The sequence below is a fragment of the Martes martes genome (assembly GCF_963455335.1).
Source record: "Martes martes genome assembly, chromosome: 8".
Classification (NCBI taxonomy): Eukaryota; Metazoa; Chordata; class Mammalia; order Carnivora; family Mustelidae; genus Martes; species Martes martes.
The window spans coordinates 3,255,585-3,271,832 of record NC_137895.1 but is presented as its reverse complement, the minus strand read 5'-3'; the positions used below and the strand labels follow the sequence as shown (position 1 = coordinate 3,271,832).

At 64.6% G+C, this 16,248-nt stretch overlaps 1 protein-coding gene across 3 annotated transcripts in view; it reads left to right on the top strand.

Annotated features, from left to right (window-relative positions):
* Positions 1-12,880, top strand: part of GRAMD4 (GRAM domain containing 4) — a 73,830-nt gene extending 60,950 nt beyond the window's left edge. For all 3 annotated transcript variants that reach the window (XM_080811677.1, XM_080811678.1, XM_080811679.1), the window contains 13 exons: positions 105-130; positions 705-796; positions 2,171-2,262; positions 3,339-3,387; positions 4,115-4,186; positions 4,636-4,679; positions 4,754-4,863; positions 6,523-6,677; positions 8,150-8,294; positions 8,842-8,935; positions 9,279-9,363; positions 10,204-10,272; positions 10,611-12,880. In XM_080811677.1, the coding sequence (XP_080667803.1) occupies positions 105-130; positions 705-796; positions 2,171-2,262; positions 3,339-3,387; positions 4,115-4,186; positions 4,636-4,679; positions 4,754-4,863; positions 6,523-6,677; positions 8,150-8,294; positions 8,842-8,935; positions 9,279-9,363; positions 10,204-10,272; positions 10,611-10,715 (1,138 nt within the window). In that variant the 3' untranslated portion in view covers positions 10,716-12,880. The remainder of the gene's footprint in view (positions 1-104; positions 131-704; positions 797-2,170; positions 2,263-3,338; positions 3,388-4,114; positions 4,187-4,635; positions 4,680-4,753; positions 4,864-6,522; positions 6,678-8,149; positions 8,295-8,841; positions 8,936-9,278; positions 9,364-10,203; positions 10,273-10,610) is intronic.
* Positions 12,881-16,248: the final 3,368 nt, after the last annotated feature.

Sequence of the window (16,248 nt, the reverse complement as noted above, 5' to 3'; positions counted from 1 at the left end):
GCTTCCTGGCGTGGCCGCGTCCCCGGTGCCGGCGGAGCCCCGCGGTGGGGGTCGGGACGGGGCGCAGAGGAGCTAGTGCTCACGTCTCTTCCCCTCTCTCTCAGGTTGACGGAAAACATGAGACGACTAAGTGAGTACCTCGCGTGTCTGTGAGCGGCCGCGGGGGCCGCTGGGGCCTGAGCTGCGTGCGTGTAGCCAGCAGGGCCGACTCTGTAGTCCTGAGCTACGGGACGTGTTCTCAGAAGGACGTTCCCTGAGAGTTCTCAGGAAGGAGGCTCCCTTGGGAAGCACGTCCGGGGCCTCACCTTGTCCATCTAGAGCAGGACAGCATGGGGCCAGCGCTGTCCACCTGGCCCTGAGCCAGGGGCACCGTTTCCCTCCAGGCCTGGAAGGCCCCGTGAGAAGTGGTGCTTTCCCACGTGTTTGCGAGCCCGGGCGGTGACAAGGAACGCCCCCTCAGCTGCCCCTTTCTCGCGTGCATGGCTCAGGCGTGGGGGGCAGGGGACAGACGGCCGGAGTGGCCCTGCAGAGGCGGTGGATGGCCCGCAGCGCCTGGAGCGGCCGAGGGAGCACCAGCAGAGGGTCGGGCACACAAGGAGCCAGAGTTTTGATCGTTTTGGCCCCCCCGCCCCCCCGCTGCTGCTGCACCCCTGCCCTCCTGGGTGTGCCCAAGCGCTGTCCTCACGGCGGTGTGTTGTCCCCAGAGCGCGGCGCCAAGCCCGTCACCAGCTTCGTGAAGAACCTCTCTGCCTTATCCGACTGGTACTCCGTCTACACGTCCGCCATCGCCTTCACCGTGCGTGCTCCCCGGGCTGCGGGGGTGGGGGTGCTCCTCCAAGCCTCTGGGCAGCCAGCCAGCCAGCCCCGTCCCCATGGTTTCCCTCGGGACACACGCACCTTAGCTTCTGTCTGGAAAGTGGCTGCCGTGTCGCTCCCCAGCCATGGGGTTGCTGCGGGATCAGGCGAGAGCGTGCGGGGTACCGGGGGTCGGCCCGTGTCCGCACACAGACAGCCCCATGGCAGCCCGCTGTCCATGCTTCAGTCGCCTTCCTGGACGAGTCAGGGAGAGGACGGCGGGGAGGCGCATCTGCCCAGAGGGGCCCTGGGCTCCTCCCGCTGGGTATCTAGGGGAGGCTCCTGGCAGACGCCCAGTGGCCTGAGGCCAAGCTGAGACTCTGTGAGCCGCTAGTCCCGGGGCAGGGTGGGAGGGCAGCAGCCGGGCATCACCGTGGGCCCCGGGGGACACGGACCCAGCGGCTGTGCCTGAATGGTCCCGTGTCAGCCATCCCCAGCCTCACGTGAGACCCTCTGGTCACTGGGAGGAGGACACAGCCTGCCTACCTGCCTGCCAGGCCCCGAGGCCAGAGAGGGGTGGCCACAGCTCCCAAAGTCCCCATCTCTGCGTTCCAGAGGGTTCTGAGACCTCTCTCAAGCCCACAGCTTGGCGCCAGCCCCGGGGAGGTGGGGGAGACGGGCATTTTGCAAACACAGACTGAGAACAGGACTCAGTGGCCGGGCCCCAGCCCCGCCTTCACCCCAGAGGCCCCACCTTTACCCCCCGAAAGCCCCACCTTCACCCTTCTGAGCTCCATGAGGCCTTTGGTACCTTGGTCCTGCCTACCATCACCAGGGGATGTGCCTGCCATTCAGACCTACCTTCCAGGCCTCTGCCTGGACCGCCCCCCCCACATTCCCTTCTCTGCCCCTTTCTGAGCATCTGCTCTGTGTCGGCAGCTCTGCCAGTCCCGGTGGGCCCGGAGCGGAGGAGCCTGAGCTGCACTTGGCCTGGCACACGGCACGCAGGGGGTTCTCAGCCAGCAGTCGGTCACCTCGCTCGGCCGCGCTGAGTCCCGGGGGTGCTGTCAGCTCCAGCATAAGTGAGCCAGCCCCGGGGCTGGCAGGGACCTCTGCGTGGGGTCCACTATCCTCTGCCCATCCCAGGCTACGTGCCCATCCCAGGCTACGGGCTCCCTGTGCCCCCAGAGCACTGGCGGCTCCTGCTGAGAAAGCAGCTCCTCGTTGGGCTACTCTGTCATGCGGTCCCTCCTTGGGGAAGGCACTGGGGGCCTGGGCTCCCCACCTCCTGGCGTGGCTGCCTGCCCGGTGGGGCGAGGCAGGGGGAGGGATGTGGCCTGTCAGGTTGCCTGACTGTCTCTCTCCAAACCCGCAGGTGTACATGAACGCCGTGTGGCATGGCTGGGCCATCCCCATGTTCTTATTTCTAGCGATTTTGAGGTTATCCCTCAATTACCTCATAGCCAGGTAGGTGAGCAGCTTTGTCCTGCGTACGTGACCGGGCCGTCTCCCGATGACACACACAACCATGGCACGCCTGAGCTGGGGCTGCCTCACGTGTGGGGTTTGGGGAGTGGTCCTCGGGTAGGCTGGGCTCCTGAGCCCCCAGGAGGATGCCCACCCCCACCTGGTCCGCGGGAGCCAGCAGTCGGGGCTCCGCAGACTCCCCAGCGGTCCTTTCTCTTGGAGGCCAGCAGGGCGTCCCCCCAGCCGCTCCTGCTCAGCTGTGACATCCCAGGGGGCTCGCCGAGCTGTGGAGTCTTTGTGCCCTGGGAGGCCCCGGGACTCAGCGGGGGGGTCCTTGCAATCAGGGAGCCCGTGCGGCATCTTCTCTGTGCTGGGCACCCTCCGGGGAGCTGCCTGGTTTGTATGCGGCAGCGGTGACCTCCCCTTCATGGCAGGCCCACAGAGGGCCCTAGCAGTCCCGATTTTTTTTTTTTTAAGATTTTATTTATGTATTTGAGAGAAAGTCAAGCGGGGTGAGGGGGAGCAGCAGGCAGAAGCAGGCTCCCCGCTGAGGATGGAGCTGGGACTCCATCCCACGACCCCGGGATCATAACCCGAGCCGAAGGCAGATGCGGCACGGACTGAGCCCCCCGGGTGCCCCGCCGCGGGCAGATTTGTACTCAGCTCTTGAGAAGTTCACGCTTTCATGTACGGTTTTCTCGGGTGCATCTCTGAGCCTGCTTAAGTAGGGTTATTTGAAAACGTGTTTTGTAGAGAAGAATGTCTTGACATACCCCGAAAGGGGTCATCTGTGCCCAGACCAGGCACGATTAGCTAAAGCACTTGCCGTTATTTCTTCGCTGGCTTCTTCCGAAAGATCTTCCGTTCCACCTCTGGGCCTCCAGGGGAGGGGCCCCTGGTGGTGACCTTGAACTTGTCCCTGCTCAAGAGCCAGGGAGCAGCCCTGCAGGTCTTGGCTGCAGACAGAGGGGTTCCGGAGCCCTTCCTGTCCCGCACTTCTTCCCCGCCGGGAGCCCGGGGCTGGGGACTCGATGTCGGCGTTCGTCTGTGAACGGCGCGTGACGCTCTCCTTGCAGGGGCTGGAGGATACAGTGGAGCATCGTGCCTGAAGTCTCTGAACCGGTGGTAAGTCCTGGGAGGGTGAAGGTCTCTGTCTCAGCCCGGCCAGCTTCCCGGAGCCTCTGGGTGCTGCTTGGTGGACGCCCAGCGGACCCCTCCCTGGCAAGTGGAGGTCAGGAAGCAGAAGGCCAGCCTCCCCCAGCACAGAGCCCTGGATGGCCACAGTCTGACCCCCAGCCAGCCGACACCCCGAGTGCCCCTCAGTGGCCCCAGCTTCACTGCGGGGGAAGCAGGTCCTCACCTGGCCTGGGCCCTGGGCTGTCCTCACCCCTCCTGGTGGGGATAACATGCTGGAGCGGGGAGAGGGAGTACCAGGGGCCTCCCGGACCAGAGGTCGAGTAGAGCAGGGATCAGCGAACTGTGATCTGCTGGGCCCCGGCATCCAGGAGGCCCTTGGGAGGTTCTTGTTAAATGAACTCAGACAAACAGGAGGAGGTCGTGCCCCTCACCTCAGTTTCCCTCTGTACAGAGTGAGAGGTGGAGGCCGCTGCACGGTCTCAGACGCACCTTTGAAGATGGGCCGTCGAAGCATGACCCCTGCTGGCTCGGGGCTGCCACTGCCCACCCACCCTCTCGGGCACTAGGGGGGCGTCTGCCAGGACAGCCAGCTCCTCTATGCGGGGGCAGTGCGGGACCCTGCTTCTGGGGCTGGGAGGCCTCTGGGCTGCTTCTGTGAACCATTCCTCTGGGCTGCTAAATTCTGGTGGAAATTCTCTGTCCCCTTTGGCTGCAGGAGCCTCCGAAGGAAGACTTGACCGTGTCTGAGAAGTTCCAGCTCGTGCTGGATGTCGCCCAGAAGGCCCAGGTACCGGTCTCGGGCTCCAGCCCCGGGGCCGTTTGTGCGTCAGCCCAGCCCCGTGGGGGCCCCCAACCCCCCAGAACCCCAGGCCTGACTTGTCTGTGGTCAGCGGACCTGCCTTCAGCCTGCCCGTCAATCCCTTGGCAGCATCCACGGCCACAGTTGGCGGGAGGGTCTGGGCTGACGACGGGTGCCCTGGAGGGTGGAGACCCGCCGAGCCGGGGCCGAGCCACCTGCTGGGAGGGACGTGGCCTGCGTCCGGCGTCCGTGCGGTTCCCTGGGCTTCGCGGGGACCCACCACCCCGTCCTCAGCCTGCGAGTGGCTGGGTGGGACAGCGGGGCTCTGCGTGCCCCCCACCTCCCGTTGTGGCCTCGCGGGGGCGGCTACCCCCCACCCCCCACGTCGCCGAGTGGACGGGCCCGGGGCCTGTGGTGACCGCGGCTTCTCCACACAGAACCTCTTCGGCAAGATGGCCGACATCCTAGAGAAGATCAAGAAGTAAGTCCCGGCGCCCGGCCTGCACCTTCGGGGGTGCGGCCCCGGCCCCGGCTGAGCCCCCCTCTCCCTTCCAGCCTGTTCATGTGGGTCCAGCCCGAGATCACGCAGAAGCTGTACGTCGCGCTCTGGGCCGCCTTCCTCGCCTCCTGCTTCTTCCCCTACCGCCTGGTGGGGCTGGCCGTGGGTAAGGAGGCGCCTGGGCCGGGGTCCGGGCTGCCGCGCACGCCGGGGAGGGGGGCGCGGGGGTCCCGGCCTGCTGCCCTCCAGAGCGTCCGCCGAACGCACAGGCCTCCGGGGGCGGCTGTTAGCGCGTGCGACCTGCCCGCCCCGGCGCCGCACCCGACGGCTTTCCGTTAGAATGTTGAAACTTGGGAGAAACAAAGCCCATCGGAACCCCAGAGCCGTGATTCTTGTTCCTTAAAACGAGCCTGTTGTCTGCTTTCAAGAGCCTACCCCCCCACCCCGCCCCGCTCCCGCCGAGCAGGGGAGCTGGGAGGCGACGGCCGTGGACCGCGGTCCGCCAGCTCGGAGCGCTCACGGGGGCCGAGGGGCCGGGTCGAGGGAGGATGACGTGGGGTGCGGGCGTCATGGGGGACAGTGGCCTCGATTCTCTGTGGGGTGGGGTCTGAGCAGGAGGTGAGCTTTCTGGAGTCTGCTTCGGGCGGGTCGGGAGCAGCCCGTGGCTGGGGTGGGGTGGGGTGGGCAGGGCAGTGAGGGGCCTGAGGCAGGCAGGTGCGTGGGGGTTGTGGGGCCCTAGAGGGGCCCTGGTTGTGGTCGGAGCCCGACCCCAGGAGCTGTGGATGGACCGGACGGTCAGGGAGGGCTCAGGGTTTGTCCCGAAGGGCTGGTAGGCAGTGTTGCCAAATGGGGCCACTGGGGAAGTGGGAGGGGCAAACTGAAGACAGGGTAGGGTGTTCAGAGCTTGAGTTTGGGGTGGGCAGCGTGCGGAATTCAGGGAGCCACTGGCGGCAGGGCTGACTGTGCACGATGTGGCTTCTGCCTCTTTCAATCCATGGGATGGGACGGCAGGATAACTTGAACACCCCCGTGGGTTTGCTGGAACCCCTGTACCGAACCCCGGCCTGGGGCTTCTGCAGGGTAGGGAGAGGGTGTGCGGTGGTGTGGAGGCTGCCCTGAAGCCAAAGCCACGGTCCTGAGGCTGCCCCAACCCACTTGGCCCACCTACCCCAGGAAGCCGCACCCTCCTCCCCAGGCTAGACCCTGAGCTCTGATCCACCGCGGGGCCTCGGTGTCCCTGGAGCGGACGCGGCCCGTCTGCAGTGCAGGGGTCAGGGCGAGGGTAGAAGGCTGGATCTGAGCTGGGGCGTTGAGCTCGGGGTTCGCACAGTGCGAGGGTGGTCCCCACCTGCCCACCACCTCCTGGCGTGCCGCTGGGGCCTTGGTCTCTCGTTGGCCCTCCCCCTGCTTGCCTTCTCAGGACAAGCAGGGCTGGCAGACAGCGTGGCTTGGGAACAAGGACTGACACCAACCAAAGTGAAATGCCCTCAGTCCTGTTTCTCGGGGGCCCGGGGTGCAGGAGGGCGCCCGGCCGTGATGGCTGCCGGCCCACCAGCTCAGAGGGCGGCAGGCTGGGGGTGGGTCCCTCGCACTTTCCTTCATGTCACCCTCGGGGGGTGATAAGTGGTGGGGTCGTCTGTGTGCAAGGTGGTGTGGTCAGCAGGAGCCGTCGGAGGGTGCCAGGTGGCGAGACACCAAAGTGGACACCCTGTTGGCCGGGTCACCTCACGCTCTTGCTTCCCCTGCCCTGCGCTGCCCACACCTGGGTTCTGGGAGGCTGTCTGTGGGCCCCGGCCGCAACGGGACTGTCTTCTCCTGTCCCTAGGACTCTACGCCGGCATCAAGTTTTTCCTCATCGACTTCGTCTTCAAACGCTGCCCGAGACTGCGAGCCAAATACGACACCCCGTACATCATCTGGAGGAGCCTGCCCACGGACCCCCAGCTCAAGGAGCGCTCCAGCAGCGCCGTGTCGCGCCGGGTAGGCTGGCCTCGGGGGGGGCCCACGCTTGCTGCTCCCCGTGCGTGGGGAGGCTGGTGTCGTCCTGATCCCGTGGGGCCCTTGAAGCAGACAGAGTACGGCCCCCGCTGCCCGGCACTGCTCCTTCAGAGTGCCTCGAGGCCCCTCAAATCGCCCCCCGACGGACTTGCCTGAGCCATGCTGGCCCCCAGGCTGAGGGCAGGCAGGGTGCGGGGTGCTGGTCGTGTCTGCCCAGAGCTTGGGGGCCTTGGGAGGAGGGAGCCATGGGAGCTACTGTCTGGCCATCTGTTCAGCTCAGGCTCGGGCCTACGTCATGCCCACAGGCTGTCATGGGGCTTGTATTTTACTCATGGTGGAAGGGCTTTGTGGGTGTTGGGCCCTGGGTCCCAGACTCGGACACAGAGGATGAGTTGGCCTAGGTGTTCTCAGGGTCTCAGACGAGCGCGGGAGGTTCTGGGTCCCGTAGGACTCCTGGGGAGGTCTGAGAAGGTTTCCTGAAGGAGGTGACATTGGATTGCTGTGTTGTGTGAGTGTCATCTGAGGACAGGGAGGGCAGCTCTGGGTCAGGTGAAGCTTAGGTGTGGGTCAGTCTTCCCAGGTTCTGGGACTGCAGAGCTTGCTGGGAGCGCACACTCGTCAGCGGCGTGTGGGGCTCTCTGTGCACAGCAGGGTCGTGGTGAGCCGGTAGGCGAGCTCTGGTCGCGCAGGGGGAGGCGGGCCTGAGGGAGGAGGTACAGAGGCGGGCAGCCTGGCTCCCTGCGGGAGTGGGAGGGGACGAGGGGCTCGTCCTCGCCCTGGGGTGATCAGGACAGGGCCTTCCGGGGGTTACACCCAGTGCTGGCCAGTGTCGGGAGAGACAGAGAAAGGGAGTGAGGACGTGGACTTCCTGGAGGTGGAGAGGGGGAGGGGGACCCCGCCACAGCGTCTGCTTGCAGCTCTGCTCAGCCCCCATGTGTGAGCTCACGTCGCGGGGACCCTCTTTCTCTCTTATCTCGGTCATGCGTCTCTCATCTCCGTCCTGGCCAGCTGTCAGGGTACGACAAGGTACGGTGTCCGTGTGGAAACCCCTCCCCTGCGGGGACCTGATGCTGTGCGTTGCTGTGTTGTGACTCTGTTTGACCTTGAACGTCACTTTCCGTGGGCTGTGCCCCGGCCAGTTCCGATTTCAGAAATGTCTGGGATGGCCTCTGGGCTGAGCACCTGCTGGCCCGGGATATGGACCGCGCGTGCTGGGGTGCAGGTTCTGGCCCGGCCCTCTGGAGTGGGGGCGCTGCTGGGGGAAGCAGGGTTCCTGGGATGAGGAGCAGCCCCCGGCAGGGGCTTGTAGGGGTCCGCGCCCCACATCTGGACATCCGCGTCTGCTGCTCGTCTCCATTTCCAGCGGGGCAGGGGCAGGCGGGGGGCTGTGTGCGTCCCTGTCCCCCCGCCCGCGGCTGGCGCGACTAATGGGGAGTCCCGTGTGCTCTTGGCAGCTACAGACGGCGTCCTCGCGGAGCTACGTCTCCAGCGCGCCCGCCGGCCTCAACAAGGATGAGGAAGCTGGTCGCTTCCACGGTACCAAGAAGGGCAATTTCCACGAAATCTTCAACTTGACAGAGAACGAGCGCCCGCTGGCAGGTATGTGTGCGCGGAGCCTGTGGCCCGCCCTGGCCGGGTGGGGGGCTCACCCTGCGCTGGGGCCGGCAGCTGGGACAGGCCCTGGGGGCCCGGGAGGGCTCTGGGCAGCAGGCGGGAGTCGCCGGCTGTGCTCCTGGAGCGCCCATCTCCTCGGCCGAGGATGGCTGAGCTGCGGGGATTCAGAGGGGCGGGCCAGGACCTGGCGGCGGGCAGCAGGGCCCTTAGAGCCTCCTGGCGGGTCACAGTGCACGACTGCCGGCCACGGAGAACTGAGCTTTGACCTTGTCCTGTCCCCCCACCCTGCTGACCCGGGCCGTGCAGACGTGGCCCCTGAGTGTGGAGGCGGCGGGTCTGTCTGTCTGCACCACGTGAGCTGTGTGCTCCTCGGAGGGGAGGGAGCCCCTGCCGGTTCCCGCGCGGGATCGGACACCTGCTTTCTAGGAGAGCGGAGGGCAGCCTGCCTCCCTGTGGGTGTTCCTGGCGGCTGGGGAATGAGCTGGCCTGGCCCCGGGGAGCGGGGCTGACGGGCCCCCTCCCTCCCCACTAGTGTGCGAGCACGGCTGGCGCTGCTGCCTCATAAACCGAGACCGGAAGATGCCCACCGACTACATCCGCAACGGGGTTCTGTACGTGACGGAGAAGTGAGTGCCCCGCAGGCCCTCGGCCCCCGTCTCCCATCCTCGCTGCGGCGGCCGCGGCCCTGGCCTCCCCAGCTCCTCTCGCTGAAGGGATGGGCCTCAGGGACCGTGCCGGCTCTAGGGGGACACCCCCAGGATGCGGGACGCCCGCGAACGCGGCTCAGGTGCAGCGTAGGCCACCAGCCTCAGTCGCCCTCTCTCAGAGCGCCGGCTCTGTGGAAAGTTGGTGCACGGCGGCAGCTGGAAGGGGCGCTCTGCCTGCCGCATGGGGACCGTGGTGGCAGCAGCCCGGGCAGGCGTCCCAGTGCAGTTGCTGGGTCACATGTCTTCCTTTCTCCTCTTGTAGTTACTTGTGCTTTGAAAGCTCCAAATCTGGTTCTTCCAAGAGAAACAAGGTTATCAAGCTGATGGACATCACGGACATCCAGAAGGTCAGTGTGGGTCCTCTCCTCCCCTCTCCCGTTACCCCTTTCCGGTTCCAGAGGAGAGAGGCCGTGGGGCCGTGAAGCTGGTGGGCTTTGGTTGGAAGTCAGATGTGTTTGCGGTGAAGGAGTGGTGCCGTTGGGAGACATGGGGGTGCCTGCATCAGGGCTCTCCTTCTAGAAGGTCTCCATGCAGAGCCCCCTAGCTCCCCTCAGAGAGATTCCGCATACCACGGACTTGCCCTCTGTCCTCACGGGTCAGCGCCAGGCGCCCTCCCACAGATGGGGAAGGGGAGCACAGCAAGGTGGGCCCGGCCAGGTGCCCGAGCCCCCTCTAACCACTGCGTATCCGCCCCTCGGCCCTGAGATGCTCCCCCACCTTGGGTGTGTTCTCAGCCAGTATCCCTCAGTGTGTCACTTGGACAGGGCAGGGCGTGTGCGGTGCCCAAAGGGCTTGGTGCACGCACTTGGGAGGGGGTGCCCCCCGTCTCCAGGGTCTGAGCATCTGGGACACAGGCCAGCCTAGGCCGGGAGTGGGCCGCAGCTCACTGGCACGTCAGGAGCACAAGCCCCTCACATCCCCCACCCCCTGCCGGGGAGATATGCAGTGGCTGGGACAGGGGATGTCCCCCCTGCCCCTTAGGGAGACCCTGTCTCACTCGGGCCTGCTGGGAGAGGGTGGGATAGGGTATGAGCAGGTCGGGTTTCTCAGTCATGAAGTCAGTCTGTCCTCTCATGGTCAGGAAGGCAGGGTTTCATGGGGCTGGCTGGCTGTGGGCCCCTGGGAGGAGAGTGCCCGGGGACAGGCCTGGGAGGGTTCCATGCTGACCGTGTGCCATCATCCCTCAGTACAAGGTCCTCTCTGTCCTCCCGGGCTCAGGCATGGGGATCGCTGTGTCAACGCCTTCAACCCAGAAAGTAAGTGCGGTGCGGGACGCCAGGCCATGGCAGAGAGTTCAGGGGTGCGGCTCTAAATCCCTGGGACACGCGCAGAGCCACTGACCAGCTCGGGACCTGAGGGGGCCCCTTTCTCTTTCCCTCGCTGTGGCCGCAGCAGCCTCCTGCCACGGCAGGTCCGGTCAGGTTCAGGGCCGGGGCCGCAGGGAGGGAGGGGGAGCCGGGGGGAGCCAGTCTCTCGCTGCAGGTGGGCCTGGTGCCCGCGCAGGGGGCGGGGGGGTCTGCCCTTGGGCACCAGACCCCGTGGGGCCCTACTGGGCCTGGCTGCGCGGGGTCACCACGCGTCTCCGTCCCGGCAGCCGCTGGTGTTTGGCGCCATGGTGCACAGAGACGAGGCCTTCGAGACCATCCTGAGCCAGTACATGAAGATCACGGCGGCCGCAGCGGCCGGCAGCGACAGCTAGTGTCCATCCGCCCGGGATGATGCTGGAAGGCTTTCGTTTGGTTTTTTGGTTTATTTTTTTGTTTTTGTTTTTTTGTTTTTTAACAATTTGATAGTGGAAAAACAGTTGGACATCCTCCTGATCTTTCGCAATAATTCCCCTTGACCTGTGGTTTTATTGTGTTCACGCTGCGCTTCCCGGACCCCTTCACGCGGGGGCTGCGGCCTCGGACGGCGCCCGCCCATCCCACGGGGGAGGCGCGTCCCACGAACACGCGGACACGGAGGGCAGGGATCCTCGGAGGCCAGCGGGAAGGAGGACACTCAGGACACGCCTGTGCCGGCCGCCGCGGAGCACAGCCACCGTCCCGCCGCCCTGGACAGAGAGCCCGCGCCCGCCACGCCCAGCCCTCCAGAGGCCGGAGCGCTTGCACGCCGAAGCCACGGCTGCGAGCACCGGCGTCCCTCTTCCCGGGCGTGAAAGACATCGGTGAGGAGCGGCTCAGAGGCGCCCCCGCCGACCACCCTGGGCGAGCCTGTGGGTCTCGCTCCTTCCTGTAGCGCGGCTTCAAGTGGGGCCCGGGACGGGGCGCAGCTCGGTCTGGCCTACGCTCAGTGCCAACCATCCACAGGGGCCGGGGGGCCACCAAGGCCATTGGCCATCTGGGCCCTACGAGCCCCCGAGAGGCCGGGAGTCGGTGACCCTCGCGGACAGGGAGTGGCGTGCAGGTAGAAGCACATCTTTTACTCTCTGCTCTGAAAAGTAGACCATCAGCCGGGGCTTTCGGGGCCCTCTGAGCGCGGGATGCTCTCAGATGAACGTCAGCGGCAGCATGGCCAGGTGTGGCCTCGCCGTGGCGGCCTCCGGGGCTTGGGGGGAGTGCTCTGGGGCCCTGGGGCGGGAGCGGCCCGGACGCACGGTGGGCCAGGCTGGCCGCCGGTTTGCCGCGGGAGCTGTGTGGGGCCACTCGGGGGCTCACTGGCGGTGGGGAGTGACTGTGAGTGGAGCCCAGAGGCTCGGGGCCGGGCGGTCTGCACCCCTGATGTCCGGCGGCACACCCTGGCGGTGGGAGCGAGCCGCCCCCGCCCCGCACCTGTCAGTGCACTAGTGGCCGAGGCTGGGGGTGGGGGGAGGGGTCTGTCTGCAGGCTAGGTTGGCTTGGGGATAAGCCTCGATGGTGGCGGCTCCTTGGTGTGCCCTGCGTCCCTTGGGTGTCGTGGACATTGTTGTTTTTTGAAGAAACAGAAGATTATATTTTTTACAGAGAGCAAGCTGTTTTTCTTATTTTTGTATCATTTTTCAGATGTAATTTTTACCTTTGCTCCAATCCTAATTTGCTGGTTTGGGTGAGGCCCAGTGGCCTCGCTCGCATCCCCCTTCACGGGGGGGCCACGGGGCCACACGCCAGGGCCCAGGCCGCGCTCCCAGGGAGCTGCGCCGACCAGCCTGATGAAGCACACAGCCCGCCCGGCCGGTGAGGTCTGAGGGCACCCACGGCGCCCACTGCCCCGGTCTGCCTGGCGCTGGCATTCGCACGATCCCGCAGGCCGGCCTCTCGTCGGACCGAAGGCAGAGCCCACTCTGAGTCCTGGCTTTGGCTCCCACCGTGGGCTCAGGGGGCCCGGCTCCCGTGAGGCCTCAGGCACCCCCGGGGACCTTCCCCAGGGACCCTCCCTCAGTGCCTGAGGCAAGGAGGGACAGGCCGCATTCAGGGGGACCCCGTGGGAGCCGCCAAGGGGTTGGTGTGGTGGGGCTCGCCCTCCTCAGCAAAGCGGGTGGTTTGGTTCGAGTCCCTTCTGAGGAGAAAGGGAGATGAAAACTGACCACGTGCGGAGCATGGCCGTGGGGCACTGGGGTGGGGGTGCGTGGCCCACGGGGCTCCCCGCTGCCTGGCAGAGAGCCTGGGGTTTCTATCAAACTGTGTAAATCTGGGCAGATGTTTAATTTCTATGACTAATCACTGAACTAGAGTGAATGTTACATTTTTAGGTCCAAAGCTCGAGTCTGTTTTGGATCTGTAAGTAATCGTTCCTGCTGTCACTTTGTTCAACAGAAGGATTGTACTGTATGAAGAACCGATGAAAAACCCTGTAACCGTTTTTTAAGAAAACTTTGTTTGTTTAAAGAAGTCTTGTATAAATTATAATTTTTATTTAAATAAACCTCAGATGCTTTGTGCTCCGGGGAGGGTGGGGCGTGCTTGGCCTCCCCAGCGGGGCCCTGTGCCTTGTCGGCAGCTGGAGTGGGACAGGCCGGTTCCCCTCCCGGGGGCCCAGGATCGCCATGACCACCAGTGCTGGAGGGTAGCAGGGGTTTGGGATCCAAAACTGCCTGGGGGGTGGGCTGTGGGGCGGGGCCAGGGAGTGTGGCAGGGGGCCTGGGTGCAGACATCGAGGGGAAGCAGGGGCACAGGTTCCCAAAGGCTGGAAGGCCGGTTTGGGGCATCCAGGGCCCGGCGCTGGGTGACAGGGCAGTGGGACATCACCCTGCCAGGAGGAGCCTGGAAAAGGACCCTCGGGGTTGGGGTGCAGGTCCTGGGCAGGACTTCCCTGGGAATGGTGGGCATCTCTGGGACCAGGTGCAACCTGGAGCCCTCCCCCCTGGGGTTTGGGCAGAGGGGTCCCCGGTGGCACCCGTGGCTCAGCCAGTCGAGACACTGACAGTGGAGACCAAGGGAGCAGGAACCGGTCGACATCTGAACCCACCAGAGTCCTGTGTGGAGCTGAGCTGGGCACAGCCAAGGGTGCCAGCCTCCTGCCCCCCGTGCCCACAGCTCCACCCAGGTCCCACGAAGTGAGCTGGAGCTGAACAGACATCAGGTCTGGTGGGCCAGCCCTGCGCTCGCATGAGCCCCCATCCTCCTCTTGATGCGTCCCTCCGCTGCAGGCGGTCTCAGGGCTGGGACCGCGCCGCGACAGGCCCGTGGTCCCTGGGGGCCGGGCACCCAGTGAATGCTCTTGGGACTGCACAGCCCGACAGGTAAGGTCTATGAGCTCCAGCCCTGGGGGGACCCCTGTTCTCGGTGGGGGGAGGGGTGAGGAGGGGCCGGAGCCCAAGGTGTGGGCGGCAGGGACCCCTCTGCCCACCCTCGCCGATGGGGCTCCCTGTTTGCCTGTTTCGTTATTTAATGTGTCCACAAAGTAGCAGAAATAGGTCTCCTGGCTCCTGCCAGAGCTCCCCGGGGGCTGTATTCGGTGGAATTGGTTCTGTCTGTGGCCGGTGTGTTTCCATCGGTGCGTTTACAGCAGTCCTTTGCAGGGGGCGTCTCCTGGCTTCACCCGTGTGCCCCTGAAAGCTAAGAAGGTGCCTTGGTGGCCCCGTGGTTTGGGGGCCTTCATTCTTGGGAGCCTGAGCCCCTGCCAGGCTCCCACAATCTGTCCTTCTGGCCGCAAGTCGGAGGAGCAGCCACCTCGGTCTGGGGCCCCAGGGGACAGGAGCACTGAAACACTGCGTGAAGAGCACGGGCACCTGCTGCTGACGCTGAAACACAGCATTTAGTGAACGGGGGTGGGGGGGGTCGCATGTGACCCAGAGAGGTGTTGCCATCAAGTTAGGGACCGAAGGCGGTGGTTACCGCTGTTCGCCTGCAGGAACCAACACACAAAGCTGACTCCTCACGCGTCCCCTGCAGCGGAGGCTGGAGTAGGGGCCGGCGGCTTGGGGCGGGCGGCAGGAGTCACGGGGGCGGGGGGTAGGCGGCCACTGCTGGCGACCTGATGATCCAGCAGGGATCCGTGGGTCAATCCGGGAGGCCCTGACCTGTGGGAGTGTGCAGAGGCAGGGGGTGGGGGGCCTGGGGGAGCAATCCGGCCCCTGAAATCAGCTCCCCCATGCTGGAGCTGGGAAGCCCACCCCGTCTTCCGCAGGGTCCCAGCGCCTCCACGGCCACGGGCTGGCATTGTGTTGGGGGTGCGGGACTCCCAGGACGTGGGCGGCAGAGGTGGGGGGCAGGCACCCGGGGACCCACTCCTTTAGAGGGAGGCACTGCTGTCCCTTCTGTACGGGGAGTCAGACCTGGCACAGATGGGGGACAAGCGGGCAAGGTCCTGAAGTCGGAGCTACTCAACTATTCCTACTTATAGATGATGATACGGTGGGAAACCCCAGATCTAGAAATAAGGGCTTTTTTTAAAGATTGTATTTATTTGACAGAGAGAGCACAAGTGGGGACAGGGAGAAGCGAGCTCCCCGAGGAGCAGAGAGCCCAGTGCAGGACTCGATCCCAGAACCCTGATACCACGACCTGAGCCAAAGGCAGATGCTTCACCGACAGAGTCTCCTATGCGCCCCATGCAAGTAAGTTTTCATAGTAAGAGGCACAATTTCTGGATTCCATGATACACTTAAAAAAAATCAGATTTCTAGGTAAAAACAAAAAAAATTTAATCCCAAAATACAGTTTGTTAGGAACATACCTGAACAGTTCAGAGATTGTGGGAAACTAGAGAACTGTCAGAAGACCTGAGTGAGGCTTTATGAATGGGAATGTGCCGCGTTCCCGGACTGGAAAGCTCAGCCTCGTGATGAAAACGTCTTCTCAGAATGTGCCGCGTGAAGAAGCAGGGTCCAGGAGACGCGCAGCGTGACTCCTGTCGCAACAGCAGCGCCTGCCGGACGAGACCGGACGAGAGGGGAGCGCGTGTGCAGGGAGAGAAGACCCTGCTCCTGCCGGCTCGGGTTCCGGGGCTGTGCGCCCCCGAGCACGCGGACAGCAGGCAGGGGAACGGGGCAAAAGGCACACGTTCTTACTTGGTGCTAATAGCTTATTTTGTTGTTGTTCATGGAGACCTTTATAGAAAAAACTCAGAAGACCCAGAGAAGCAGTTGGATCCTGGGGCTTCGTAACAAAACGGCAGCAAACTTGTAAAGACGGGACGAGCCAGGATGAGGGCTTGGGGCTTCTGAGGTCATAGGACGGCACTGGGGGGGTCTCAGCGGGGAAGTAAAGGAAGGTTAAGGTTTGTGCAGACCTAGCTCTGCACCAACCGTCCCAGCGGTCGGCTCACGGCGCCGGAGAGCGGACGGCACGCCCGCCCGAGGAGAAGTTCGATCCCGCTTCTTGGCAGACGGGTGGGGGTGCAGAGGGCGCCACTTGAAGTCTTCAGCTCAAGACAATCTTATGCCCAAGTGGCCTGTCTTGGGGTGGCCTGTCCTGACCCCCTCACACGGATAAACAAGGGAACGGTGCACCAGAACCAGGGGTCCCCCACAAGGGGAGTACGGGGACTCCGGGGGGAAGTTCCAGCTCTTGGCCTGGGTGGTAACCCCATGTCCTTCGTTTTATTCTTGTTCTTTACACTGTTACATGGGTGGGGCCTGGGTGCCTTGGTCGGTCGGGCGTCCGACTCGAGTTCGGCGCAGGTCATGATCTCAGGGTTGTGGGATTGAGCCTGGGGGTCGGTTGGGCCCTGTGCTCAGCGGGGAGTCTGCCCGGGGTTCTCCCCCCGCCCTGCTCACGTGCACCTGCTCACTCTCAAAACAAAAGTGTGCACAGGTGTTTTCACGAAATGTGCTCTGCTTTGAACAGAGCAAGAATTTATAAAAGAAAACCAAA